Source organism: Ambystoma mexicanum, chromosome 11, assembly GCF_040938575.1.
Source record: "Ambystoma mexicanum isolate Mex_15411 chromosome 11, UKY_AmexF1_1, whole genome shotgun sequence".
Classification (NCBI taxonomy): domain Eukaryota; kingdom Metazoa; phylum Chordata; class Amphibia; order Caudata; family Ambystomatidae; genus Ambystoma; species Ambystoma mexicanum.
In genome coordinates, this window is record NC_090934.1 from 352,265,536 (window position 1) to 352,293,328 (window position 27,793).

At 46.9% G+C, this 27,793-nt stretch overlaps 1 protein-coding gene across 1 annotated transcript in view; it reads left to right on the top strand.

The window, feature by feature from the left end:
- Nucleotides 1-27,793, top strand: part of RPA2 (replication protein A2) — a 222,155-nt gene that overhangs the window by 11,342 nt on the left and 183,020 nt on the right. The window contains exons 2-3 of the mRNA XM_069623062.1: nt 11,052-11,161; nt 25,547-25,648. Coding sequence (XP_069479163.1) covers nt 11,052-11,161; nt 25,547-25,648 — 212 coding nt within the window. The remainder of the gene's footprint in view (nt 1-11,051; nt 11,162-25,546; nt 25,649-27,793) is intronic.

Sequence of the window (27,793 nt, forward strand, 5' to 3'; positions counted from 1 at the left end):
ACAGCCTGGATCACCTCCTTCTCACAAGACAGAACCATGCAAGTATTCTCTGACCTAGCCGCCACATCACCAACCATTATACTTTGTGGTGTTCCTCAAGGCTCCTGTCTCTCTTCCACCCTATACAACATCTTCACACGACCCCTCTTCCTCGACGCTATGGGCATCTCCTACACCAACTACGCCGACGACACTCGGATCCTCCTCACTCTCACAGGTAACTACGACACTGACTCCCTGACCCTCAACAACCTCTACAACACCATCTAAGCCTGGATGGCAGACAACGGACTATGCCTCATCTCTGACAAGACGGAACTCCTCCTGGTAGGTTCCCCCGACACACTAAAAAATCTAGATGTCCAATTCAGCCACTTCACCATTGACTCCATTAAAATTCCGGTCTCCGATTCTGTCAAAACTCTGGGAGTCTACCTGGACTCCAGCCTATCCATGGATAGACAAGTCAACACAATAGCCTCCGCAGCTGCATATCATGCCAAACTTATCAATGCAGTCCGACCCCTTCTCTCCAAAGAGAACTGCACCAACATAGCCAGAGCCATCACCGGCTCTAGTCTAGGCTACTGCAACATACTCTTTCTAGGAACCTCCAACAAAAACTTAGAGACTACAAGTAATACAGAACAATGCTCTCCGGGCAGCCCAAGGCATTGCAAAAGAGAACACATCTCGGAAGACAGAAAACTAGCCCACTGGCTCCCAGTAAAGGAAAGGATCGTATTCAAAGCCCTGACACTGACCCACAAGTGCATTCACCTCACTGCTCCAGCATACCTCTCTCAAAGGATCCACCCCGTCTCCACTACCAGGCCAACCAGATCACCGTACACCAACATGCTCTCGGTGCCACTAGTAAAAAGAGTAAAAGTGGGCGGATCCAGCTTCCCCTATCTTGCGCCCACTCACTGGAATGCCCTACCTCCCACTATCCGAGGTGAGGCCTCCCTCACCACCTTCCGCAAAACTCTGAAAACTACCTTCTTCAGATAAGGCCCGACACACCAGCACGAATACTTATCATATATGTTGTAATATACGTCCCAATGCAATATCTGTAACAGTATGATAGCTTGTAGTATTCATAATGTGTTAACAATCGCTATCATGCCTGTACCATGTAACTAAGTTATTGCAAGTAACAGCGCCTCAATGCCCCTGCTTGAGCGCTATATAAATAAATAAAATACTTCGCCCCTGAGAATCAACGCATCGCTACTCCCAGAGTCACAATATGTACAGCACCTCGGCCCCATGATCGGGCCTCACTTGTCTGTGCCGTCCTTCTTGCGGCCGTCCGCACCCTCCAGGCAATTCTGGCCATCCAACCATTCCATCGCATCCTCCGGACTCTCAAAAAACAAAGCTTTGGCTTTGTGGAATACTTTCAGTTTAGCTGGGTACATCAACATGTATCGCAACCCCCGCCGCTCGCAATCTTCCTTTTCACCGTCCCATAGTTCAGCCTCCGCCTTTGTACTTGAAGTGTGTAGTCGGGATATGCTGAGATAGTCGCGGAAGCCCTTTGTATGGTGCCCCCCTTCCTGAAATATTCCATTATCTTCTCCCTGTCCTGAATCTTGGCGATGATCGGCCTCGGAGGGAGGGATCGGGGTGTCCGGAGGGGGCTTCCTAGTGAGCGCTCTATGTGCACGCTCCATCGCGAAGCCTTGCGTGAAGATCTCAGCTCCTATATCCTGAAGCAACATGTTCTCAACATAGTCCATCGGGTTAGGGCCTTCTTCCCCCTCTGGAAGGCCCACTATGCGCACATTGTTCCTTCGAGCACGCCCTTCGGTCTCCTCTGCTTTATTCTCCAGGTTGGTCACCTGTTGCCTCAGGATATGGATCACTGAGGCAGTCGTGTTTATGGTCACTTCTTTCTCCAGCTCATCTGTGCGTTCTGCCATTTTCCGCATGTCCAATCTGAGCAAGTTGACCTCCTCTTGCACTGTGCCGATTTTGAGCTCCAGCGCTGCCTTAAGCTCGCCAGTGGCTACCTCGAGCTTGCTTTCCCACGTTGCCTTCAGGTCTGCGATTGCTTCCAGGATCTGCCGGTCGACGCGTGTAGGAGTGATGTCTGCTGGTGGAATCTTGTCTTTCGGTCTCGCCCCCTCCGCCTGTTGCGGGGTCTTGGTGAAATCTTCCATTGTAGGCTGCTTCACCTTGGATCTGGGTAGCTTGAATGCCGTTCTGCCGTCTGGCATTCCCGTAGTTACTGGCGAGGCTTACTGGCCCCTAGTCACGGTGCCATAGATCGAAAAGGCCTGCAATCTTGCCGGCCAACCAGCGGGTTAGCCGTATATTGGGGGCCCGCTGTTGGCCCATGCTGCCCTCCAGTCTCGGGAGCATGCCACTGCCTTGTGCACAACCGCTCTCGGGCCCCTCGGGAGTATCCTATGTCTGTTCTGTGGCGCGCACGTGCACTCCCATTTCCGGTAGCCGCCTGTATTATCATTCGAAGCAGCTAGTGTTCCCACCGACTCTGGTCTGTCTTTAGTGACAAATGTTCAGGATTACGGTGCTAATGCACCCAAGGATCATTCCGGATCGGCAGGAGATGGTCTGAAGCGCGTCTTACGCCATGGCCGCCAAACCACGCCCCCACTTGCTATATCTAATTGGTTACTGTCATTACATGTGAAAAAGTCCCATTTGTGAGTACAAACCAAGAGCCAACACAATCATAATGGGTAAAACGGGCATAATTAATAGACCTAGTGCCTTTTGTGGTAATGTGGGCTGAGGGAAGCCTATACTCGCGAGGAGTGTGAATGAGGTTTGTTAGCAACCCAAACAGCAAAGTATAACAAAATAAATGAATGTCTAATCAAGGTTGTATATACATGTATACTTATTTTTATTTTTTGGATGTTTGTAAGGCTCCTAGACAACAAGTTGTGTTTCAAGGCGCCACAAGACAAATAGGGGGAGGGGGGACAAGGAATAAAGATACAATAACTGTTCTACTGGGCCTAGTGACCTTCAGATTGTGCAAGTGCAAAACAAGAAGTGCGGGGGGGGGGGAGGGGCAAATGACAGGTCTGAGCGATAAGTGCTAAAGTGGGAGGGAAAGGTGAAAGGGGACGAGCAGGTGTTAGAGCAGGTGTTATGGGGAGGCCTAAGGGCAAGTGCCATGAAGAACAGGTAAGCATGGGGAAAGAACAGGAGGTGAAGGGCCGTAGGAAGACTGGGTGGAAAGGGGCCTGGGGCCATGTAATACTCAGAGGGAACCAGGAAGCCAGCCAGAGAAGAGTAGGAAAAAAGGAAGGTCTTAAGGAGTTTCCTAAACTAAGGAGATCCGACTCCAGAGTCTGAGAGGGACAGGAAGACCATTCCAGAGGGAGGATCCTGCAGAGGAGAGATGTCTGCTCCCCCCTGCCCCCCACACACTCTTTGCTTGGAGAAGCAAAAGATTTGCAAGGAGTTGGAGCTAGTGGACAAAAGGGCTGTAGCAGGGAGGTATTTGGAGAGAGAGCGAGAGAAAGGGAGAGAAAAAAAAATGAATTTGATACTAGCAGCAACCGGGAGCCAGTGGAGAGAAATTGGGGCTGGAGAGATACGATCCCTGGGCTTGAGGCCAAGAATAAGTCTTGCAGTCCTATTCTGAATTCTTTGAAGGTGGCGAAGGGAGGATGAATGGAGATTAAGGCAGAGGCTGCTATAGTAGTCAAGCCTAAAAGGGACCAGAGCTCTGGAGACGTTGAGTTTCTGGGGGAAGGTTAGGAAAGGGCGAATACCTCTGAGGAAGTGCAGTTCATAGCGGGCCTTCTTGGTAAGCTCTGCAATTTGAGGAAAGAAGGAGAGGGAGTATTTTTTTTTTATTTTTTTGCCTCTCATGAGGGTATGGGGAAGTTGCACATAGAGGGCAGGAAGGTGGTAGCTGGGGTCCCAATTGAGAGGATCTTGGTCTTACTGGCATTAAGGCAGAGATCCTTGGCATCGCTCCATGACTGAATGGCAATCAGACAGTCCGGGATGAGCGAGGACGACAAGGAGGAAGGAGAGGGAAGCTTGAAAGAGAGCTGCGTGTCATCTGCATAACGGTTTGAAGTGAGGAGAGAAAGAGAAGATCAGATGGGGAAAGGTAGATATTGAAAAGCCACAGCGAGAGGATTGGACCTTGAGGGACGGTACAGGTGGAGATTGTGATAGGGAAAAGAAAAGGGCCCAGTTGGACCTGGAAGGTCAACCAGTCCAGAGCCAAACCTGTGATGCCAAGGGTGTCATGGAGCTGATTTTATTAGGGTGGCAAGGTTGACGGTGTCAAAGGCAGAAGAAAGATCAAGGAGGATAAGAACAGAGGGAGAATTAGTCAAGATTAGCGAGCAGCTCATCACGGGTGTTAATTTCCATGCCTCTGGCAGCTCTGAATCCAGACCAATGGTCATGGAGAAAGCCTAAGAAATCTAGCTACCCTACCCTCTTGTGCGTGGGCCTGGTAGTTCCTGTCAGATAAGTGCAGGTGTGGAATAAATGCTGCACTCGGCAATGCTCACCCTTCTGTGTTACAACAACTTCATTATTGCTCCCTTTCGCGCTCCGCCTTACGTCACTGTTTCCTACCCATCTAGCTCTACCTTTTTTCAACAATCGTTTTATTATAGCTGCCACCCCTGCATTTGTGGGCACACAGGGCCATAAGGGTCCACATGCAGGAGAGCAGATACTGGCCCTGTATGCCCCCAGACACTGGGGGACGACTATTCGCTCCCCTGGGCTCAGCGGGATATTGTGGGACTGTGGTTGGAGGCTGGGTCCAGAAGAAGGGAGGGTTTGGGGGCAGCAGCACCCCAGAAATTGGGCACATGTGGCTGGGAGGGCACAGGTTGTCACTGACATATTCCACCAGTGTTCCGAGGCATCTGATTGGCCAGGTGTGATTAAGGCAAATGAACAGTGGGCAACTGCCTACAGTTCAGCCTAGACTGCATCCACCGGGGCCAGATGAGGGGATATGGTGCTGGAGTGAAATAACCTCTGTGGTTTGATGAGGAAAAGGCTTTAAATGTTAACTGATCTTGGAGCTGGTTAATATGAGCCAAGGGTTGAGCGTCACTATTTCATAAAAGGCCAGTTAAGCCATATATGCTGGTTGCTAATAGGGATGTAACGGTATAACGGTATACCGTTAAAGATGCCGTGAACCACTTAATTGAACAATAATAACCGTCACATTGTTTATACCGTTCATACTGTTAAGTGTGATTTTTCAATCTGATTTGGAAAGGCTGCAGTAAGTAAGTGCTGCGTAGTCTTGGTCTTGCACTGTTGGATGTGCCGTCTGCCAAGTAGTTTCAGTTGGAGCAGTTTTTAATGCCATTCCATAAACCACACGTGCCTGACACAAAATCAATATGTTAGCAATAGGAAGAATAGATAGAGTGCCAAGAAGGAAAAGGGTTTACTTTGGGGTGGCGGCTTTTGGGTTTATATATTTATAATGGATAATGTTCTCTAAACATATCATTGAATTTACATATAATAAGTCGTACTGCGAAATTCACTCATCTGTTGGTATTCCCTGCTGCCGTACCAAAACTAAAGGCTGTAACGTGTTGTGTGCGTGTGCATGTGCGTGTGTGTGTCTACAAGCATATACTACCATCATCCTCCATTGATCTGTGGCATGCAGGTTATCAAGATGGCAACATGTTCATTTTCACCAGTAGCCAGTGGGGGAGCAAAATGCCTAAATGACCACTTAAGAAAAGTTATTCAGTTTGCTTTGCCAATTGCAAAAGCCCCCTCCCCCCCCCCCTCTCCACACGTGTGTTTGTGTTTGGTGGAAGCAAGCCATTTCAGTGGAAAGTATGTTGAAATGCCCAATACTGGCCCTGGGTGTCTGGTTTTGTTTGTGATGATAAATCTGTCAATTTATGACCTTTTAGAAAATATTTGTTAAGATTAGTTAACTCCACCTGCTATACCGCGACAACCATGATATACCGTCATTTGGCAAGAAGGTCATTGTACCATCAGAAAACTAATAGCATGACACCCCTAGTTGCTAGGGGAGCTCAGACTCCAAACCACCATATCTGTGTCGCAGCCATTCTAGTAACGTTGGCTAGGCTGAACATGGGCTTTCTTGAGCGCCATTCCGTCTAATAAAGGGCCGGTCTAGCCCCAAGTGTGGGTTTGCAGATGATCTAGCTCCAAAGCATTCCTCTGATCACAAGAAACCACTCTAGCCATGTGTGCTGACCTGTCGTAAGTTTGTGCACAGATTGACAGATACATGGGCAAAGAACTAGTGTAGCAGATACTGCTAATTTTTAGATGGGCTGTTTCTAGAACCCCTGTCTGTCTCACAATGGGTTGGATAGCCATGAATGCTGATCGACTGAGTTACTGGTTCTACAGCAGATGCCTAGGCTGAGCCTTAGTGTGAAGCCGTAGGGAGTTCAGATCCAGATTGGGAGGCGGGCTCGTTGTTGAGCTGGATTGCTAGAATCTGACCTGGTGGGCAGATTTTAGGAGGCCACCCTAGTTATAGTGAACATGGGAACTTGACAATGTTGGCCAAAACCCAATGGAGAGCAGTCAAGGGTATTCTTGGGAGGGTGCAAGTGTGGTCATGGGTCCACAATCAGTCCACACAGTGTGGCACATAATTCAATTTAGACAGGAATGTATACAAGTACAATTTTCTGGGCCTTAAACGCACACAAAAAAAAAATTAAACGAGCAGGTGACCTCACACAACACTCAAACATTTAGTCACCATAGGTTCTTAATCCTTTAAATGACTTAAATCTATAAAAAAGGTAAAGTGATGCCGTAAGATGGAACCAAGTCACGAGTTTTCCCTAGCTTCAGCAGTCCTGTCCTGTGGGGCCTTGTGCCCAAAAGTCACAATGCTTCCACACAGAATGTATCTGATGCAGGTAAGTTACTTGTGTTGGTCATTGTTCAAAAGGGGAGATGCAACAAAGTTACTAGGTATGTCAAATGTGTTCTTCTTTCAGTTTTTGCTGATCGGGTGTGATGACCAAAAAGCAGTGGAATGGAAGGATACAAAGCGACTGTTAACCTGTGGAGGTCAGTGGGAGACCAATGCTTTGGGTTTACTTGCACCTCTGAATCTGATTTTTCCCAGAAGACTGGATGGGTCACCTCAGTGTCAATGGAGGTTGGATTTCCCACTGTTGGTTCCAGTGAGAGGTGCCCAAGATCTGCAGTTGCAAGGATTCTTCTGGTCGGTTCCAGGAGCAGAGTGCAACCCTTGCCGATGGAGAAGTGCAGAAAGCACCGATGCAGCCCTCTTCAGGATAGGTTAAGGTGAGTTCTAGCGTCGTCCATGGCACACAGACAATGGCGGGTGTCCTTCCATGACTGGAAGAGATCCTTCCTGAGCAGCATCCCTTGAAACTGGGAGGTAGAAATGTGGCAGGATGGCGACTTATACGATAAGCTGGCGACCACCAAGGTTCTGGCGGCAAACACAGAGCGGCTACAGTTCTAGTGATGTAGCCCACTGGAGAGCTGGTCAGTCCACCGAGTGGACCAGGGATACTTGAGGATTGATCCTCAAATGTTGAGACTTTTTGGTCCCACCAGCCCAGTGGTTTAAGCACTGTACAGGGCCATCGCAGATCAGGTAGTCCAACAGGGCTTCACCAGGCCAGACGCAGGAAGGGATGCTGGGACTCTTCACTCTTCTTCACTCTTCTTCAGATCTTCATTGGGCTGTTCTTCTACAAGGAAGTCTTGGCCCCAACACTGATCTGCAGGACCAATGGTAAGGATTTGCACCATTTAAATAGCCAGTAGTTGTCTAATCGGGGACAACTATTGGTTTCACTCATGCTCCACACCTGGACTCACTGGCACCACAATTGTGAATTGACAGTCCCACCCACTTCCTTGATGCACACAAGCGCACGCTTCACTAGCCCACGAAAGTTGCAGCTTTCCCAGGCAAGTGCGTGGCAAGGCAGGAAGAAAGGCAAACAACGATATGGCCAAATCTCGTGGCTTGGCCGTTTTAGGGCACTAGACACGTTTAGTAGTGGTACATGGCAAAATCGAATTTGCACACTAGAAATAAATTTCCCTCCACCACTTTCTCTTTAGGCACGTATAAAAGTACCCAAAAATCACAAGTGTAAAAAGTTAAGGTGATACAAAAGTATCACTATTGTACTGCATTGTAAGATGATGTTGTGTTCAATGTTAAAAAGTTACAAAAAGTAAAACAAAATGGGAAACTTAGTTTCCCAGTACTAATAGTCCAGTTTCTCCATAACAAATTAGCAAAATGCCAGGGGCAGGGGAGTGAAGCTGAAGGCTTCACTTCCCTGCAAAACGTTTTGAGGTCCATAGACCTATGGAAGGAAAATTGCCAAAAAAGAAATACTCTCCTTCAAAGGGATTGGCTCATACTTTGTTCTGATTTGTGCAAGGACCAAATTTGGACTGCATAGAGGGTGGCTCAGAGCCTCTAGCTTTATATTCCCAGTTTCCTGGAATACTACAGAATTGTCGAGAAATACTTTTTTTAAAAAAAAAAAATTTAAACGTTATTTTTTATTTATTGGCAATATCGATTTTTGCATAAGGAGGCGCAACTTAGTAATAAAACATGCCTCAGCAATTTACCTTTGGTTCCTTGCCACTGGTTTCCCCAATTATATTGTGCCAGGTGCCCAAGTACTTCAGAATTGAGTGCCTTTGCACTTTATCGCCATGGTTATTCAGGTGATTCGCTTCTAGTGGTTCTGAAGCATAACTTCTGGTGCCTCTTGTATGTCTCTTCTAGTGTCTGTAGCACTTTGTGTGCCTCTCCACTGCATACCACATCACGTTTCCCCTTTGTGGTGCGATTCTGCTTGCATTCTCAGCAGCAGGAAAAAAAATTACGCTTGTAGCTGCAGAAGAGCAAAGCATGGTCTCTTGGACGCAGTGCTTTGCTGTCCCGGTGTCCTGCTTGATCTTGAATGCACGTGCGCAGCAGGGTGAGTGCACCGTTCCTGCTCCTTTTCCAAACGCCGGAAGTGTTGGCTTTGTCGGTACTTGTTTGGTGTGTCGCCAATGGGCTTTAACTCGCTGAGACCTATTGCATGCCAGTCTAAATGGACTTCTGTCAGCTGTTCAGCAAAATGTGTAGTCTGCCTAGTTGATCCGGTGAATCCTGGCTTGGCTTGATGCTTATTACTTGCCTACATTTCACCTTAACTGTTCTGTGCCTGCTCCCCTCCGGTTCTCCTTCCACCCACTTTTCTGAGGAGTGTGTCTGTGATGCAAAACAGCTATATATTTCTTCTTCGTGTGTGTGTGTGTAAAACTACAGCGTGTTTTGCCACTCTACGTCCCACATGGCTCTTGTCCTCCACCCTCATGCAGATATTTTTTAAAAGGTGGTATGGCTGAATCGCATTAGGCAGGAGAGCTGCTGTAAAGTGTTGTCGTGTATACCATAGGACTGGGGTACAAATGTCCCTGCCCATCTCAAGTCTTTGCAAGTAGGAAGTACGCCATTTCTTACTTGCACGCCAAGTGTTCATCCTCACTCTTCTAGTGGGGATTGCAAATTTCTAGGCTTGTCCTAGGACACGTGTGGCTTTCAGTCCACACAGATGTGTCAAAACAGAGTTAAGACTCAGTGCTTGGTTTCGCTTTTGATACTTCAGACGTACTCTCTAGAACCCGTGCTAAGAGTAAGTTTGCATGTTGTCTTATTAAAAACAACAATTGTGCTTAGGTGTTACCGGTTTTCATAGACTTGGCTCATAAATTTATTTTTCCAGCAGGGCAATGGATAAATCAATGGCAAATGAAACTCCACCAATTGCCCTTTGGGGTGTATTAACCCTCCCAACGCCATAACCTTTCTGCACCCCTTGCTGGTGACTTGATTTAGGGGAGTGGGCGCGGGGGACCAGAGCATTACTGCACTTATCGATAGCTGAGGAAAGTCCCAGTCTTCATGCACGCTTGATAACTGACACTGTTTCAGATAATTTCCGGTGGAAAAAAGGGCCAGCTTCCAACTAAAATACATTGAAATCTATAGTCTACTCAAGGACATGCAATCCAACCTGACATTTCCACAGAATTTGCCTTATGTTTATGGTACACAGAAATAGGTCGGCTTTGGATTGCTTGTGCTCCTTAGTTCTATATACCTGCACTAAGGGAACCTTGTCTTAAAGGGTTAATAAGCCCCAGTGTTAGTAGGGGCAACTGATATGTTCAATCGAGGTGAGGGATCCAAAGACTAACCTTATTTAGCTCCTCCCACCCCCCTCTTTTCTCCCACCACCTAGCACCAGCCCATTCCGGCAGCTAGTTGTTACAAGGCTTTTATACCGCGCCACTTCACCATCATAGTGCGAACAGCGCATGGCGTATCTGATGGTTGATGGATTGTGCCCCTGCCGAGGGTATCCAGACCTGTCTGCAGAGGAAAAGGAGTAGATGGAAGATACGAGTATGAGGAAACCTGGAGAAATGTAGCTGGGTTGGGGAGTACTATTTCGGGTTAACTTGGATGCCTGTGGATCCATTAAGGTGGTTATTGCTGCAGCTTGCAGAAATGAAAGTTTGTTGTCCTAAATGTCTGCCATCAAAACAATTACCTTGTGAAGCAGCAGTTTAGAGGTGCAATAGGGAATTCATAAGTATTTAGCAGCATGGTGAGCTCAAGATGGGCTCCTGCGCATGTATGCGAGCAGTTTTACCAGTGGGCGCAGTATTAACTGCAGGGAGTAGAAAAACGGACCTCCTCTAAGGAGATTTGTCGTCATGGCTTCCCTCCCTTCCCTCCTTTCTCTCAAACTTCTATAACCTTGGATAAATATGGGTTTTGTGTCTGGGGTAGGCAAACGGTGACTGGTACCATCGTCAATTTATTGGCAAGTGCCTTGCAGCCCAGCGTACTGTTCAGTAGATAATGAGGCACTGTAATTGATGTGTAATGTTCTTGTGCGTTTTGCTGTTAAAATAAATGAATAAATAAAATCGCATTTTAACAGGTTCAGCTCTATAGTTCTGAATAAACCAGAATGTTTTTGAACTAATTGCAGGTGGTTTTGATGGAAGCTATGGAAGCTCTTCAATGGGCGGAGGAGGTGGGTACACACAGTCACCGGGTGGCTTTGGATCCCAATCGGCTACTCAAGGAGATAAGAAATCGGTAGGTTACGTCTTTATGCACACCTTGGTAGTGTGGCATGTTTTGGTGGTGTCTTAATTCTACAGGTGCCAACTCCAAATAGGAGCTATCTTTGTATATATAATCCAGTGGCTTATTTTGGCTGTTTCCTGACCACTTACCTTAGTCCTATCTGCTCTGTTGGCTAGCACAAGTTAAAAGATGGTGTTTCGGTGGAGGAGGAAGATGGCAGCCAGCTGAACACCACACCTGCAGTTGTTACTCACCCCTCACTTTGACGACTTTTTATGTGGATACGGTTGCAAGGTGTCTGCTTATTTGGACTTCAGGACTTTTGTCTGTTTGCATGGGTTTTCTTCATCAATTAAAGGGGTAACTCTGCTTGCAGAACCTGATCTGGTACAGCCTAATATCGCAAACAAACTGGGGGGAGCAATCACTGCCTATCTCCACTGTCAGAATGACCAATGGATCAGGAAGTCCAAGCATCTCCCGTTTATCCTTTCACCAGTCTCCCTTACAGTACCTTCATTCTATTTATGTACAGCTCAGTGTGGGCTTTCCCAATTGGCCGTTTTTTTTTTTTTTTTTTTTATCTGGTCAAGGGATGTTCTGGATATTTAGAGGGACTGAACTGGTAGAACCTGGTGGCCAGGACTTAAGGCACGGTGATGGTGTGGTTGTTACACACGCGTCCGAAAGTGAACAAGCACCTTAACAAGGCTACCACTGGTCGGAACAGCTGTGCTGATGCTGCTGGAAAAACTACCAGTTGAAGTGCAAGCAGATGTCATAGTAGGGCTTCTGATAATGAGGAAAGCTCCCACTGCTAGTCAGTTGGCTTTCTAAGCTGCAAATCCAGGCTGTGCAGCTTTGCAATGAGGAAGGTCACCTTGCCTATTGAAATGCTAAACAAGGCTACTTTTTATACTCCCATCTAACTGAAATTTTCTCTGGGTCAGTCTCTCGTTGTTGGGAAGCTGCAATCAGCAAGGCTATGTGACATGACCAGTGTAAACCCCCAAGAATTGAAAGAAAAGAAGATTTGGGATCGGGGTGCTAGAGGTGAGGTATCTATAGTACAAATCTGAGTGTGTATCCAAATGACCTACTTGCAAGTTAAGCTTTCCGCTTAATTATGATGAACAATAAACAAACTTGTATCTGGTCCTGTATTGCACAAAATATAATAATAATAATAATAATAATTTGGCATTTATATAGCGCTACAAACCCTCAGGTATCTGAGCGCTGCTTATTATTACCCACGGTGTGTGGTGCTCATTTATCGACCTCGGAAGGATGAAAGGCTGAGTTTGGCCCTGCCGGGATTCGAACCTGCGTTAGCAGGCTCTGCACGAGTGTCAAAGTGAGCGCTCTACTCGCTGTGCCACTTGACCGGCATATACTTGATCCAAAGATTTATTGTTAATCTCCACATTTATTTCATAAATATCACTTAATTCATCTGAAAGTACATTCAGACATATATTAATTCACATAGAATTGATCAGGATAAAATCATTTTATTGGAACATTACTAGGCTAAATCACGTTGGAACTTTATTTGTGATGCAAACCATTAGTCTGTTTTACCCTTTGTTACACCACATGAGATGGTTTGCAGAATATAGTCCCAAGTACTCCCCACGTGCAATAATCCTTTTATGGATCATTTGAACATTACATTCACATATGTAAAGTACAGAAAAGACAGCTGATTTTTATCCAGATGAATTCTATGTTTGAATGTTTTTGCATTAATGAAGTTAATAAACTATCAGATGAATTCCGAGATTTATGAAATATTTCTAGCAATGAACAATATATTTTGCGATTAAGTATATTTTTTTGCAATAAAGGAGCCTATGCGTTTTTTCTTTTTCATACAAAATTAAGAGTTGCGCTTCAGTTGCAAGTAGTCCATTGGGGTATACACCCAGATTTGTACTATAGTTCTAGTTTAATCCGGGGAGAATGATTGGTTTCCATTAATGCATCCTGGGGTTCTCCGAATTTAAAGGATAATGCTAGAGGTACCTAAACATGTGTTAGGGAGAATTCTCATTTCTGTGCCAATTCCCTTCAACCTTGCAGAATCCCAGATCTTTTGCTGGACGTTTTAATTTTAACCCTGGAATGAGTTGGATCTTTTTCTCACTCCCTCATGTGTTTTGACCGGATTTGGATGATGTATTTTCGCTGTTTTTGGAGTCTGACAATCTCCAGAGGCATCTACTGTTTGTATGGTGACACACAGCACCTTCAGTGCAGTGTCACAGATAAATCCTTTTGATTTCTTTTAAGATTTAAATACCTTTTATCTTGTGTGTACTACCATTACCAAGAATAGTAAAGTGACATTGACTTTACTTAACCTTTCTCTTTTTTGGTCCCGCACACACCATTTTATGCGGAGTGCTAAGTGGTTACCTAGTAGCCCCTTAATCCTTCATTCTCATGTAACCTTTATCATGTTACCCTCACTACTTAAAATTGCTGGTGGCAGTGGTTTAATTTTCCTACCATTGTGCTTTTCTACCGCAGGCTGAACCCTCAACTGCAGTACAGCACCCATTGGTGACCATTTTGTCAAAATGGCCCTCGTCGCCATTTTCTGTTTGTGAGGTCTTTCTTGGATTTTACTCTGTGCGTTGAGCCAGGTTTGAGCCCTTTGTTAGTTTTGCCTTTGGCAGGTGTCTGGAAAGGTAGTATGTGAGGGAGGTTCCCGAAACTCCCCTGTCCTTTGTCTCTAGGAGTGCCTGAATGCAACCAGTCCTGATTGGTCGGAGCCACCCTGCTGTGTGATTGACAGCCTAGGCCGTGCATGAATGGGAGAAACCTGCTTAAAAGTCACATGCTTTGGATGGGAGAAACCTGCTTAAAAGGCACATGTTTTGTGACTAGAGGCAGAGTAGACCACTGGGAGAAATACCAGACAAACTGTGAACAAAGCTTGCTGCGTCCACCAGGACCTTTTGAATTGCCCGGTGAAGCCCTGCTGTTATGCTGAAACGCCTTTTTGCAACTTCTGAAATTCGGCTAGAAGCTCCAGGAGTCTCCTAAGGACCCTGCAGAAGCAGGGCAACCAGAGCTCGAGTGCCCTCACCAGAGTGCAGGATCCAAGGAGTGAAGGAAGCCCAACCGGAGTCCGAGATCCGCGCCAATGCTGTTTACTAAGCGTTGAAATCTCGAAGTGCAGCTGAACCGAAATGAGGCCCTATCTGCCGACGACCTCCCAACTACCGCCGCAGGAGCCCGCCAGACGGCTTCCCTCTTGTCCCCACGACTGAGGCTCAGGAACACGGGGTCTGCACTGATGTAACAGGACAGAATCCAGCTGGACCACTCTTCATACCAGAGGTGCTGTTTAGACTTGGGGTACTTAACTCATTGTCTCTTAGCTGTGCTTTTCTCAGTTTGGAATTGCATTGGCTTACCATTTACAGTTGATTCCAACTCTCCTTTCACAGGCTGACAGCTCGTTGCCCTCCAAGTGATTTTATTTAAACTCTAACTTTGTGCAAGACTTTGATTCTAAGAAGTGTCTCGGCTCCATAGACTGTTTCAAATTGACTTTGGCTGTCCTGGCTCCATGCAGACTCTTCTAACTTTGATATTGCTGTCCTTCGTAGGTGGTGACCTGTTTTAGACTGTTATTGCTGGGAAAGGCTTGTCTAGACTTTATTGGAAGATTTAAGTGTCCTCACATATATACTGAGTACCTGTTTAACCTTTTCCTTCCTTAAATCTTTCCTTTCTGCAAACTCAGAATCTGCAAAGTATAACTGTGATATATAAATGCCATTACTGTCCTTATGATTGTCGCCTCAGGGTGCTGGAATTGTGTAAGAAGCATATCCAAAGATTATCCACTAACTTTTTCTGATTCTGAAAAGTATTTTTAAAGTATATTTTCATTGTTGCACAAATTGCCTTTTTAAAGAATGCTTATTTAAAACTTGATGTTAAATAAATAACTTTATAACTGAAACCTTGAGTTAAGTGTTACATGGTTACTTGTATTGACGAATTTCATTGCTACAGCTCTACAGCTCACATTTACCCCTCTTGAGATAGGCCTGGCTGCTCAGTCACACTACCAACTTGTGAAGTACAGACCTATACCACAATGTGGGTTACCTAATACCAAGCAGATAAGTGTTGTGTAGTCTCACACAGTGTGACTGCATCAATTTGTACCTAGTAACATGCACTACATGCACATAGTACGGTGCTAAGGAGTGGTGGACTCGGCTTGGAATTTTCAGTTTCTTTGCTGATTCCTTCTAACCTGAGACCCCCAGCACTTTTGCTGGACTCTGGGCCTTTTTTTAATTTAATCTCCTGAGTGAGTGGAACTTTTTACCACTCACTCATTCTTTTTTTCCCAACAGGGATTTTTGATTCTTACTGTTAAATGGAGTTTGGTAAACTCCATAGGCATCTGCTTTTTGCTAAGTGACACACAGCACCCTATGCGGTGTCACTGAGGAGTCCCTTGGACTTCTCAATCTTTTAAATACATTTTCTTGTGAGAACTACTATTCCCAAGAATAGTATAACTTTTCTTACCTTTCCTTTTGTGGGTCCAGCACCTTGTGTGGTGCTGGGGGGGTTGCGGGGGGTGATTACATAGTAACTCCTTATCCCACTTCTCATGTACATTTGTGTTACTGACTAACGTAAATGGCTGGTGGCAGTGGTTACATTTTGCTACCTTTTGTGCAGGTTACTAGCAGGCTGATTTCTCAGCTGCAGTACAGCACCCATGGATAACTGTTTTCTCAAAATGGCGCGTTTTTCACCATTTTTCATTTTATCAGTTCCTTCTGGCCTTTTCCTCTATCCTTTTAGAATAGATTTGAGTTCTTTGTGAGTTTTTCCTTTGGTGGCTTCAGCCCTGAAGCCTGCCCAGGCTCCAGTGTGTTTGAGAAGACAGGAAGTGAGGGAGGAGCACTGTCATTTGTCTGTAGGTATGCCTCGCTGAAACTAGTTCTGACTGGACGGCTGGCTGTCCTGCAGGACAGCCGCACCCCAGGTGATTGATAACTCCTTGACTGTGAATGAATGGGATCCTGCATAAAAGGCGAAGATTTTGGGACTACACACAGTTGACGCCTGCCAAAGCATTGAAGCCTGCCAAAGACAAAATGAACAAAGGGCTCTAACCTGGTTTGGCGTGCAGAGTAAACCCCAAGAAAGACCTCCCAAACAAGAAATGGTGAAAAAAGACGACCAGGGTCATTTGGCAAAATGACAACCCATGGGTGCTGCGGTAGAAAAGCACAATGGTAGGAAAATTAAACCACTGCCACCAGCCATGTAAAGTAGTGAGGGTAACATAAAACATGTTACGTGAGAATGTAGGATAATGGACTACTAGGTAACCACCCAGCACTCCACATAAAATGGGGTGTGCTGGACCTCCAAAGAGAGAAGTCAATTTCACTTTAGTATTCTTGGGCACTGTAGTTCACCCAAGAAAAGGTATTTGAACCTTGTGATAAATATAAATGATTTCTCTGTGACACTGCACTGAAGGCACTGTGTGTCGCCATACAAAAAGTTGATGCCCATGGAGTTTGTCGGACTCCAAAAACAAAGGAAATATACATTCCAAATCAGATCAAAACACATGAGGGAGTGAGAAAAAGGGCTCCCTCACTAAAGTCCAGCAAAAGAGCTGGGTGTCTCTCTAAGGTTGAAGGGAATTGGCACAGAAATGAGAATTCTCCCTAACGGCAAAACCCAGTGTTACAAGTATATTATTCTGAATAGTGGAACACCAATTCATGGAACAGTATGAACCTATAGCTACGTTTCATATCACCTTCAGTTATAATTCGTGAGTAATACCAAATATGGTAATACTAGTACAGCTGCTTTTCAAATTAGTGAAACGCAGTCTAAGGCAAGCAATAACATAAACATTGGAGAGTTGGGAAGTTTAAACTAGTTTTAAGAAGAACTTGCTTATAAATCATGTAGCTGAAAGTAACTTTTCATTACTCCAGTAGATGATTCACAGCTGCAATTAGGCACCTGCCTTTCAGAAGACAGCTTAAAAATAACAATGGTAGCAGTATGAAAGCCCATAGTTTAATGTGATGGCGAAACTCCGAGGACCCAGAGGTGTGTGTTATGGGCAAGTAGTGGGTAGGAATATCCATGGGGATTAGCGTGACAGTGGGCAGTCAATGGTGGGATGACCAGGCTGATGATGCAAACATGCTGTGCCCTTCCTGCATTGCACACACGTCCTATTTGTACCCATATACCAGTGGTTTTGTTATCATGGAGCTAGAGTGGCCACCCAATAGCCAAAACATTTTTTAAAAAAGCACTGTTGAGCCCATTTCATTGTTTGAAATCGCTGCCCCTGCTCTCTGTACCGATCCTTCCTCTCTGACATGGGCATCAAGTTAAGCCTGGGGTGCACTATGTGTATGTGGTGACAAGTGTCCTTTGGGGTGCCGATGCAGGACTCTTTTACTCTCCCTTTTATCTTTTCTGTGAAATGTCTTCTAGTCAGATTCAGGTTTTGCCTTTTCAACGTGGGCTGCTCAACCTTAATAGTAACCAAAGAGCGAGGGTGCTAGAGATCCAACCAAGATGGCTGCTCCACTGTGAGCTCTGTCAAGCTCCTGAGATCCTGATTAAAACAGCGCCTACTGGGGGTGAGCTGCCACCAGAATGTGACGATTAGCCAGCTCAAGCTGCTGTGACAACCCCCCTCCCCCCCCCGCCCCACACCTTGCAGGCGAATCTGAGGCAACGGATGGGCGGCTGACCCAGAGGTGCCAATCGTGACATCGATGCCGAGACTTCCCGCTGATAAGCCTGCAACCATCGACCACCCCCGGCCTTCCAGTAAATCCGCCGCTGCAGCTGTGAATCACTGGAGCATCCGAGCCGTGGTGGGTGGCCACCTCGCAGCTGACGCAGGAGAAGTGCCTTCGGATGGCCGTGTTCCCGGCCGTGCACCCAAGCCGGCCCATATCCTGCATAGGAGCTCTGGCCCTTGCACCAGTCCTGGAGCGCCTGAGGGAATCGAGGGGAGAGTTGATGACCCCCTCATTCAGTCTCCCTCCACCGCTATCTCGGCACTACCAGAGACTGGCTGCTGCACATCTGCTCCTGTGTCTGCGGGGTCGGAACCCCAGCAGCTCCCAGTCTTCCCCAGAGAGTTACTCCTTTGGCCGAGTCGAACGGCCGGCACAGACAGTGCCCCCCCGTCAGTATATGGCCTCTAGCCCCTGACTCAGACGTGGCTGTAGCCTGCCCTTTATCACTGAGGCGGGGTGCGAGGGGCAGCCCCTCTCTGGCGCCTTTTGCGGTCCTCAGCTTGGGTACAATCAGCAGAGTGAGGGTGGCGGACACATCTGGGGCACCCCCCCGCAGCCCATCGGACCTTCGTAAACAATCTGCACCCTGGGCCTGGTGTCTGCCCCTACTGCACTGTGCGCTTCGATCCAGCCAAGCGAGCGGGGGTGTCCTGACAGCGTGCTATGAGACTTCCTGGAAGCCCAAAACCACTGTGGCGGCTGATGGCTTTCTCCACGCCTGACCCCTTGGCTGCCGTGACACGGGAGGCCCGGTGGCGTTCGGAGCACGTTCAACCCGCCCCAGCCCGGAACAAACATCAATACAACACAACAAGTGTGCTCTCCTGAGTGCAAACACCTCAAGACCCGAGAAGGTTGGCAGAACGTTGCAGGGCCCTGATGGAATGAGCAGAACTGATATCCGCGGTAGTCACCCAGCATACCCAATGGAACAACAAAAGCCTTCACCCTAAACCACTCAATCCTCCGACCACACGAAAAATCAGACACCCTTGCGGGCTGCTCATGGAAGACACATGTTAAAATCCCAGCCCCCTGCATCGGTACGGTAGACCAGTCCGAGTGGAACGCCTACCTGCCCAAGTGGTCCGGCATCTGGGGGAAGCCGCGCCAAGACGGTGGGCCTGCTCTTGCTAAAGCAAACACTGCTGGGGCAGCTACCCCCCTCAACTCCCCAGCTGGAGGTGAACAGAGTGAGGAACCACTGCTTGCCCGACCTGCCTGTAGCTGCGAGGCTGTATTCACACCCACTCTCAAACAAAATCGGAGAAACGACCTACCCAAAGCGACCGCCGTGGTCAGCCACTCCCAGTGATGCAAACAAAGTACACTGCATCTGCAAGTCTCTCTTGGTGATAAGCACCCTGGCCTCAAGACACATTTCGTCCCGCCACAAACCAGTGACCAGCCACGCCCCCCGTGCTCCCTAGTCTCCAGGCCGTGATACAGCATGTGACCGCCCCCCCCGCTCCAACCGGGCACGGTTCCTCCCAAACAAGACTCTTCACATCCACTAACAGCTACCACACGTGGGGGAAGTCCTATAAGACACAGAGGAAACTTAACTACAAGTCCGGACCTACCAACAAAACCCCCTGGGTCAAAAGTCGATAAGCTGCAGCACCGTCTTGACAAGCACGAGGACCGACTCAACACTGCGGAACAGAGATTGTCGGACCTAGAGGATGGAAGTGTAGCTCTCTGGCAGTCACCAGATGAGAGCCGTGATTGCTAAAAATGAAGATTTGGAAGGGAGAAATCCATGCAACAACATAAGACTTGTAGTGCGGGAAAAGCAATCGCCATGGAAGATTTCGTAGAGTCAGTGTACAGGGAGTGGTTTGGAGATACCGCTCTATCGCACTTCTTTGTGGTTCAACGGGCACATCGAATACCTGCTTCCTGCCCGATTCCAGGGGGGTGCCCATTGCGCAGCTACTCAATTACAAAGACATCACCCAATCCTGCGACTCGCAAGGGAGAAGGGGAGCTGCACTACGACGGCAACAAAATCAAAGTGTACTTGGACTTTTCGGAAGCTGTCCAGGCATCCCGCAGGTCTTTCGCTGGAGTGAAGACGCCTCGGAGAAAACCAAATCCAATACTCAATGCTATTCCCGGCTAAACTGTGTTCAACATGCTGGCACAACGCGAAGCAGTTAGCAGCTACCTAGACCACATTGGCTGCCAACCGGCTCGCAACAATCCAAGACCTGATGGGGTGCACCGCGCCAGGAGAGACTCGACCTGAAACCCAGAGGTAGGTGGAGATCACACCATAGCCTCAATCCCCACACTTCAACAATCCGCACAGACAAGCGAGGGAGGTCCAACATTTACCATTTTGATTGATCGGTCTATGTAATGTGTATAGGCGCACCAGCCCATACCGTCTTGTTGGGAGCCGACGGACTTGGTTGGACACTAGCGTCCCGTGTGCACCACTGTTACAGAGTTATTATTTTAGAGGCTGGGTACATTGTACAGGCAGTTTGGGGGTTGTCTGTGAGGGGGGGGGGGCTTGGATGGGAGTATTGGTACGTTTCGGGGAATGTGCCATCCGGGACCTGGTCACTACCGGCCAACCACCCATTGGAAACCAGCACGCAAAGGAAGCATGCATGCGACTATCACCCAAGACATAAGACTGTCTCAAACACCCAGCGTAATCGTGAAACAACCCTTGAACATTCAAAGTAGCAACATGGAACTTTGGGGGCAGGAATAACCCAGTAAAAGTACAGAAGATCTCCCACTACCTCAAGAGACACAAAGTAGACGTCGCCCTTATACAGGCAACTCGCCTGCTTCCATCCTCTGAGAGTTGATGGGCCTCCACGTGGGGCTGCTATCGCTACTACTCTTCATTCTCATCCTATGCTAGAGGGGTGGCCATACTGATTAGCTGAAATGTGACATTCAAGTTGGTGTCTGTGGCACGAGATGAAGAGGGCAGGGCATTGCTGGTTCACAGGGTTATGGAAGACACAGAAGTAGTCCTGATAAACTCTTAAGGCCCAAACACTGACGGCACCAGCACATTCAACTGGGTAATGACACACCTGGCAGGATTCGACGCAGCCACAATCATTTGGGGAGGTGGGGGTGACCTAAATACTACTCTAGACCCCAAATGGGATAAATCGCATTTATCCAATAACACAATCACTAAAACAAGCCTCCAAGTCCGAGAAATTTGTGAGACCTTTAACCTGATCGACATATGGCGACTTCAGCATAAAGAAGCTTGTGACTACACGTTCCACTCTGGGTACACGGATCCAGCTTGCGCTTGGACTATTAGTGTCCCGGTCGGGAGGTTTTCAGTGGGGCGAATGCCTGATTCTTTCTGGGAACATACTCCCCAGTTACCCTAGAATGCATCCCAGCAGCCAATCAAAAGAAAGGCCCCACCTGGAGGGTCAAACCAGGGGCGCTTCTAGACCCAATGTTTGCCCAAGAGCTCTGAGACAAGATCCAATCCTTCCTCATCATCAACCAAGGGTCCGTCACATCAAACGGGATCTTATGGGAATCCCTAAAATGCTACATCAGAGGAGTTGTATGGCCAAAGAGAACGGGATACTGAAAATCATTAGGAGGGAACTGGTGGGAAACGAGACCCGGCTAAAAGAGCTCGAACAAAACTATACTGCGCTAAAAGACCCTCAAACATTATTTCTCATAAGAGAAGAGTTGGATAAGTTCAGGAGTAACGCCGACGGCGAAAGCCGGCTCCTGGCATGCAGCCACCAAGTACGGCGAGGGCCAGGACGCTCTCTTGGCAAGGCTGCTGGTGGCAGACAGGCGACCCCCCCCACCCCCCCCCCTCAGGTAGACTGCGTCCGCGACCCACAAGGGAATCTAGTCTACATGGAAATAATGGCAGCATTCCGTGCCTTTAACCTCGACCTATAAAGCTCCACGGCTCAGAAAACCTTCAAGAGTATCTAGGCGAGATTTGAATTGTACTAGGTAGAGGCGGAACCGAGAGAATCTCTAAATAGAGCGATCACAGTTGAGGAGATCCTGGCAGTAATCGACGAACTCCCTGGGACTAAATCACCCTGACGGGAGAATTTTATAAAGCATTCGCCCCATCCCTTGCACCAATCCTACTATCGGTGTATGAGGAGGCCCTGATGAACAAAAGCCTACCCCCTGACCCCACACACACTCTGTGAAGCCAAGCCTATCCTACTCCATAAACCTGGGAATCCCCCTGAGGAGTGTGCCTCATACAGACCGATATCACTAATAAACTTCGACAATAAGATCCTCGCCAAACTCCCAACCAACCGACTGCTCCCCGTAATGCCGGGACTGGTGTTGGCAGACCAGGCTGGTTTCATCCCAGGTAGAAACCTGGTATTCGGCATCCATCATCTCTTCAGCATTATCGAGGCACCGGACTCCTCGGCACAAGCAGTGGCGGTCCTGCTTGATGCGGAGAAGGCCTTCAACTCGGTCGAGTGGCTGTACCTTTTCGCGGTACTAAAAAAACTGGGCCTGGGGAACTACTTTCTGAGTCTAGTCGCACTCCTCTATAAACGCCCCTTGACCAGCATTACCCTGGTGAAAACAAGATCAGATCCCATAGAACTAAAAAGGGGAACCAGACAGGGCTGTCCCCTATCGGCCATACTCTTTTTGCGCAAGCAAATGAACCACTGGCATAGGCCCTCCGAAACAAATGAATGGACAAAGGTCTCACCATAGGACCCCTGTCCCTATACACCGACGACATTGCTCTTTTTGTCGGCTACCCAGCAACAAACCTAAACCCAGTGACGAGAGAGGTACTCAAGTTCGGAGCATTCTCGGGACTTAATTGATTTACTGTGATTAATTTTGTCTTCCCACTGACCCAAGAAACTGTAGAATTTTGTGACAACTTTGGACTCAGGTGGGAGATCTTTGGCATTTGATACCTGGGAGTGATGGTGTCCAGAAATTAAGAGGACCTGTTCTGTCTTAACTATGGTAGGGTGATGGAGTCACTTTGGTAATAAAATATCAAGGTGGAACCACCTCCCGGTCACACTATGGGGGCGAGTTTCCATCGTAAAAATGGTTATACTGCCCAAACTTCTATGCCAGTTTGTAAACATACCGCTGCTACTGACACAGGGCTTCTTCCAAAGCCTGCGCGGCCTGATTCTTGAATTGATAGGGGCAAGCAAACCAGCAAGAGTTGCCCATGCAATCCTTACACAACCAATTGTCAAAGGCGGCCTAGCGCTGCCCGACTTTGAAAGTTGTTATTGGGCGGCACAACTGGTACACTACCCAGTCCATCCGTCCACATTTCCAGATCGAGAGGGCCCTAGTAACCCCAAACCACCTCCGAGCAGTCATCATGGGAAGTGCCAAGTGTCACCAAAAACCCTGAATGTAGTACAGACCACGTATGAGATGTGGAGGAAGATGGCGCATAAAGCCAACATCGCAGTAAGATTCTCCCCTCTTCTCCTGGCGAGATTCATACCGGGTATATCGCTCACGACAGAGAAGGTATATCTCCAGTTGGCAGACGAGCTAATGATCGTAACGCTGGGTGATTGGTTCGTCAAGGGACGCCTCCTAACTATCAACAGGCTTGGGAGCGGGTGCTGACTCTCCCTTGGACATCTTTGTCTACTTCCGTCTCCAGCACTATTTTAAAGCCCGGTTCCCCTCAATCCCTACTCAACCGCCCACATGGCAGCTCTTACACGAGGTGATCCAGGCACAAGGGGAGGGCAGGCTTGTATCCAACCTTCATAAAGATCTGATGTCCATCTCCGATGGTCGACTGATGGCCCCACGACAGCGCTGGGGAAAAAGCACTCGCCAGCTCGATTGATGTTGACGACTGGGCATATGAGCTGCGACAGACGCAAAAGGTATCTCTAAACTCGAGATACAAACTGATCCACTTCAACTTTATTCACGAAGTATACCCTACACCTGCCAGGCTCCACAGACGACATCTGACCACAGCCAATTGTGAGTGGTGTAACATATCCCCGACAGACTCCCTACATCTAGCCTGGGCGTGCTCGACAATTAGTAGATTCTGGGGGGAGGTGCTAAACAAAGCCTCAGCAATAATTGGTGAACAAATTGATCAATGTCCCACTGTGGCAATACGGGGTGCACCAGGAACCTAACCTACAACCCTCGGTGAGGAGATTGGCTGGGCTATTACCATTACTGGCACGACGCATAGCCATGACATGGGGGAAGAGGACAGCCTCCCAAAGTGCAAAGATGGCTGCAGGACATAGCGTATTGCTATGATATGGACGCGAGCTTCATCAACACCTTGCCCTCACATGCACGACCACCAGACGTATGGGGTCCCTACATCAACTGCATGCTGATGTCGCCAGACTGACCTTTGCAGCATCGCCCCAAGTCAGTCTTGTGACATACAAGCCTGCAGTCCGTTACTCGCTATGAATGTATCAAGACACTCATACATGCATGCCATGAATACTTCATGCTCAGATTACGGGGGAGGAGGTGAGGGACGGGACCGGGATCCACGGGGCGGTTTTTTTTTCTTTTTTTTTTTTGCAGTGTAATGTAATCTGCCTTTGTTGTAAAGCCAAAAATAAAGTTAAAAAATAAATAAAAGAAAATTATAGTAACCTAAGGTGACACCCGAATTGGAGCTTGCTCCTGTGGGTGCAGTCCTGGATGTGAAAAAACCGATTTTGTCTCAATGCTTGCAAGTCGGAGGTTATGCGCCTAAGCAACTAAACTATTCCCATTTATTCATCACCTGTCTTTGAGTTGCAATCTCAGTTAAGTTCTGCCCCCAATGCCGTTGTAGGCCAATCAGAATGTTTGTCCTCTTTGAACCGCTGTTATTGTGGAGTGGCCACCATGAACATTGCCTCCTTGCCAAACTATATTTTCCTGGGGATTTTTCACAGCACTCGTACAGACTCTAATGTTGCAATAGGTTTACATGAGCATTACCGACTAGCTGCAACTGGTTTAGAATTGAGCAATGAGGCTTATATTTAGGTTTCATCCAGCAACAATAATGAAGTTGGATTATCCTAGTCGAACAGATTCAATAAAAAATATAGCATCAACTCTGGAAAGCAGTATACTTGCCAGACCAGTTTTCTCCACTTTGACATTATTGTCCTAGCTAATGGACCTAAATACTGACATGAAGATCCATATAACCTCTAAGAAAGTGATGAGTGGGAAAGGGTTTTCAAGCTTGTGGGGCTCAAAAATCACCATCCTCTTTCTTCCCCTATTTTTTTCCTATGTAATTCCAACATTTATATTTCTTGTTAATGGGAGTGGTTCTCCTTTCCTATGTCTAGATTTTGGGTAACCCCTTTGTAAAGTGCCTTTTCTGTGGCTAATAAACTGGTTTTCTGGTCTTCGATTCCATTTGAAATGTATTTTATTTTTATTAAATATATATCTTTCTCTATTTATTTTGGCCCTTTTACGCTGCTTTGTAAACTTTACAAATTTGAGAGGGAGTATTTCTGTTAATATATTATGTTTAAACCTATGTATTATACGTTTTTTGTTTTTATTGTAGCGATCCAGATCGCAACAGATTGTCCCATGTACAGTATCTCAGTTGCTTTCTGCTTCTGTGGTTGCAGAGGTGTTTCATATTGGAGAAGTTGAACTTTCACAGGTAAGGAAAGCACGCCCATGATAAATGTATCACAAACTTGTCCTAAAATATCCCAAGTGTGTTCAAATAAATTAAAATTGCAGTATACGGCAGAATAAAACCCCAAAATACCAAGGTATGGGCTCTGCAGCATAAATATCATTTCGAAGGCTTGTAGAAATGTTTGAGGACAAATCTAAATGATGTGGTATTTTCATTGAACTTCAAGGAGTAAAGCTTTTTCAGGGGCATTGTTCTAGATCTGTTTCTCTCCCTGGTTACATTGTGGATATAACACTACTTTTAATAATTTGGTATTCTAGTTCATAAATCCGCAGTGTAGGGGATTCAGTTAAAAATGGACACCAGTGTTCTTTTATACTTGGCCACCAAGAACTTTCTCCTAGATGATTGTCATCTGAAAGTAGTCTATGCACCTTTTTGTGCATATTTCTTTTGCTTTCGCACAGCTGGTTTATTTTTCAGGTTTTTGATGAGCGTCACCCAACAGCAGTGCTTGGTGTGCACATGGAAGTTCATTACCATAGAATGTCAGAGCCTTGAGTTAATTCTATGCCACGACTGTAGGCTCAGATAATGCTTTTGCCAAACTTTACTTCTCGAGCAGCAAAACTATTGCAACAGCGTTTGAGTCTTTGGTAGTCTATACATAAATGGTGTGCCACAACCAAGTGACTTGCATTTAACCAATCCCATGCTCTTACAAGTACTTAAACTCTGTCTCTTGTGACATTTTCCTCTTTCTTTGCTGTTCGAGCAGCGAAATAAGTGCATTTGATTTTTTTCCTATTACGTGCGATTGCATTTAGTAACAGCGCTGCATTTAGGAATGCTCGCGTGATAGGGTAAAAGGTTAACGCGTTAGGGGCTGCATGCAACGTGGCTTTTACACCGGCGCCCGCAAAGGTATGGGCCGCCCGGCATGGGGCACCTTGTCACTGAAAAGTGTCAGCGTGATGGGACCATTAGGCTCCGGCGCTTGACTTGCACGCTGTTTCCAACTATCACGGAAGTGTGTATCGAGTGAATGCATAGATTGGAATAGGTCCTGATCGGAATTCTCGCGCAACACGCGCACATATAAACCCTATTGGTCATAAACTCTTACAAAGTAAGAACTCTATATACTTTTCAGAGGAACAGAATGCAACTCTAAGATGAGAACTTTGTAAGACTATTTTAGAAAGGCACTAAGCAGTTCAAGGTAAGCAATACCCAATGTTAAACCTTTAGAAAGGCAGTAGCTATTTAAGGTGAGTAAACCCTATTGGTAGACCTTTACACTTATTCGGTTTCAGGAATAATAAAGAAATGCCAACTCAATCACTTAAGAGTGGAACACAATTCAAAGGTAAGTAAATAACTTTTACTTTTCAGAGGGGCAACAAGCAACTCAAAGGTAAGCTTGAACTTTGTAACATTTTGTAACATGGTCTACTTCAGAAATGCAGGTACAGAAAGCAGGTACAACAGTAATGCCTTTAGCAAGTAGTTACACTTCTATTTTCAAGTAGGAGATCTTATGCTTGAAAGTCCTTCCCTATTCTAAGGCATGAATGTACTCTGAGGCAGAAGAGGGGCACTAGTGGTCTAGTGGCCAGCAGTAGGCAGTTTAAGTTGGGGTTCAGATGCAGGAAAGTAAGGGTTCCAGAGGATATCTCGTTGAACAAGTTGGTACAGACTTTAGAGTTGGTCGAAGTTTTGAGGCACTTTGCAGAAGGCTTCCTAGATGCATTCCAGTGTTAGGCCTGGGCAAACGGTATGGGCGAACTCCCAAACACGCAAATCACCCACATGGGATTGACAGAATACTTTAGGAAAGTATTGCCCAAGCCTACACCGTACCTCAGCAGTGAAGAAGAGCTTGCAGATGAATGCCTTCATGATGCAGCAGCGCAGGAGCCGGTCTTTGGATTCTTGGTCGTGGTGACAAAAGAACGGATGCTGTTTTGGAACTTGTAGCAGCAGTCAACAGATTCCCAACAAAGGATTCTTTGATTCTTCAGTGCTTCTTGCGGCTCTGGATTTCGCGCCCTTTTCAAGGTAGCAGATGCTGCCAGGTCACTGGTTGGATTATCTTCCCTCTCTCGGTCCAGCACTCTGATGAAGGGACTTCATGGATTAGAATGTGGTCTCTTGAGGTCC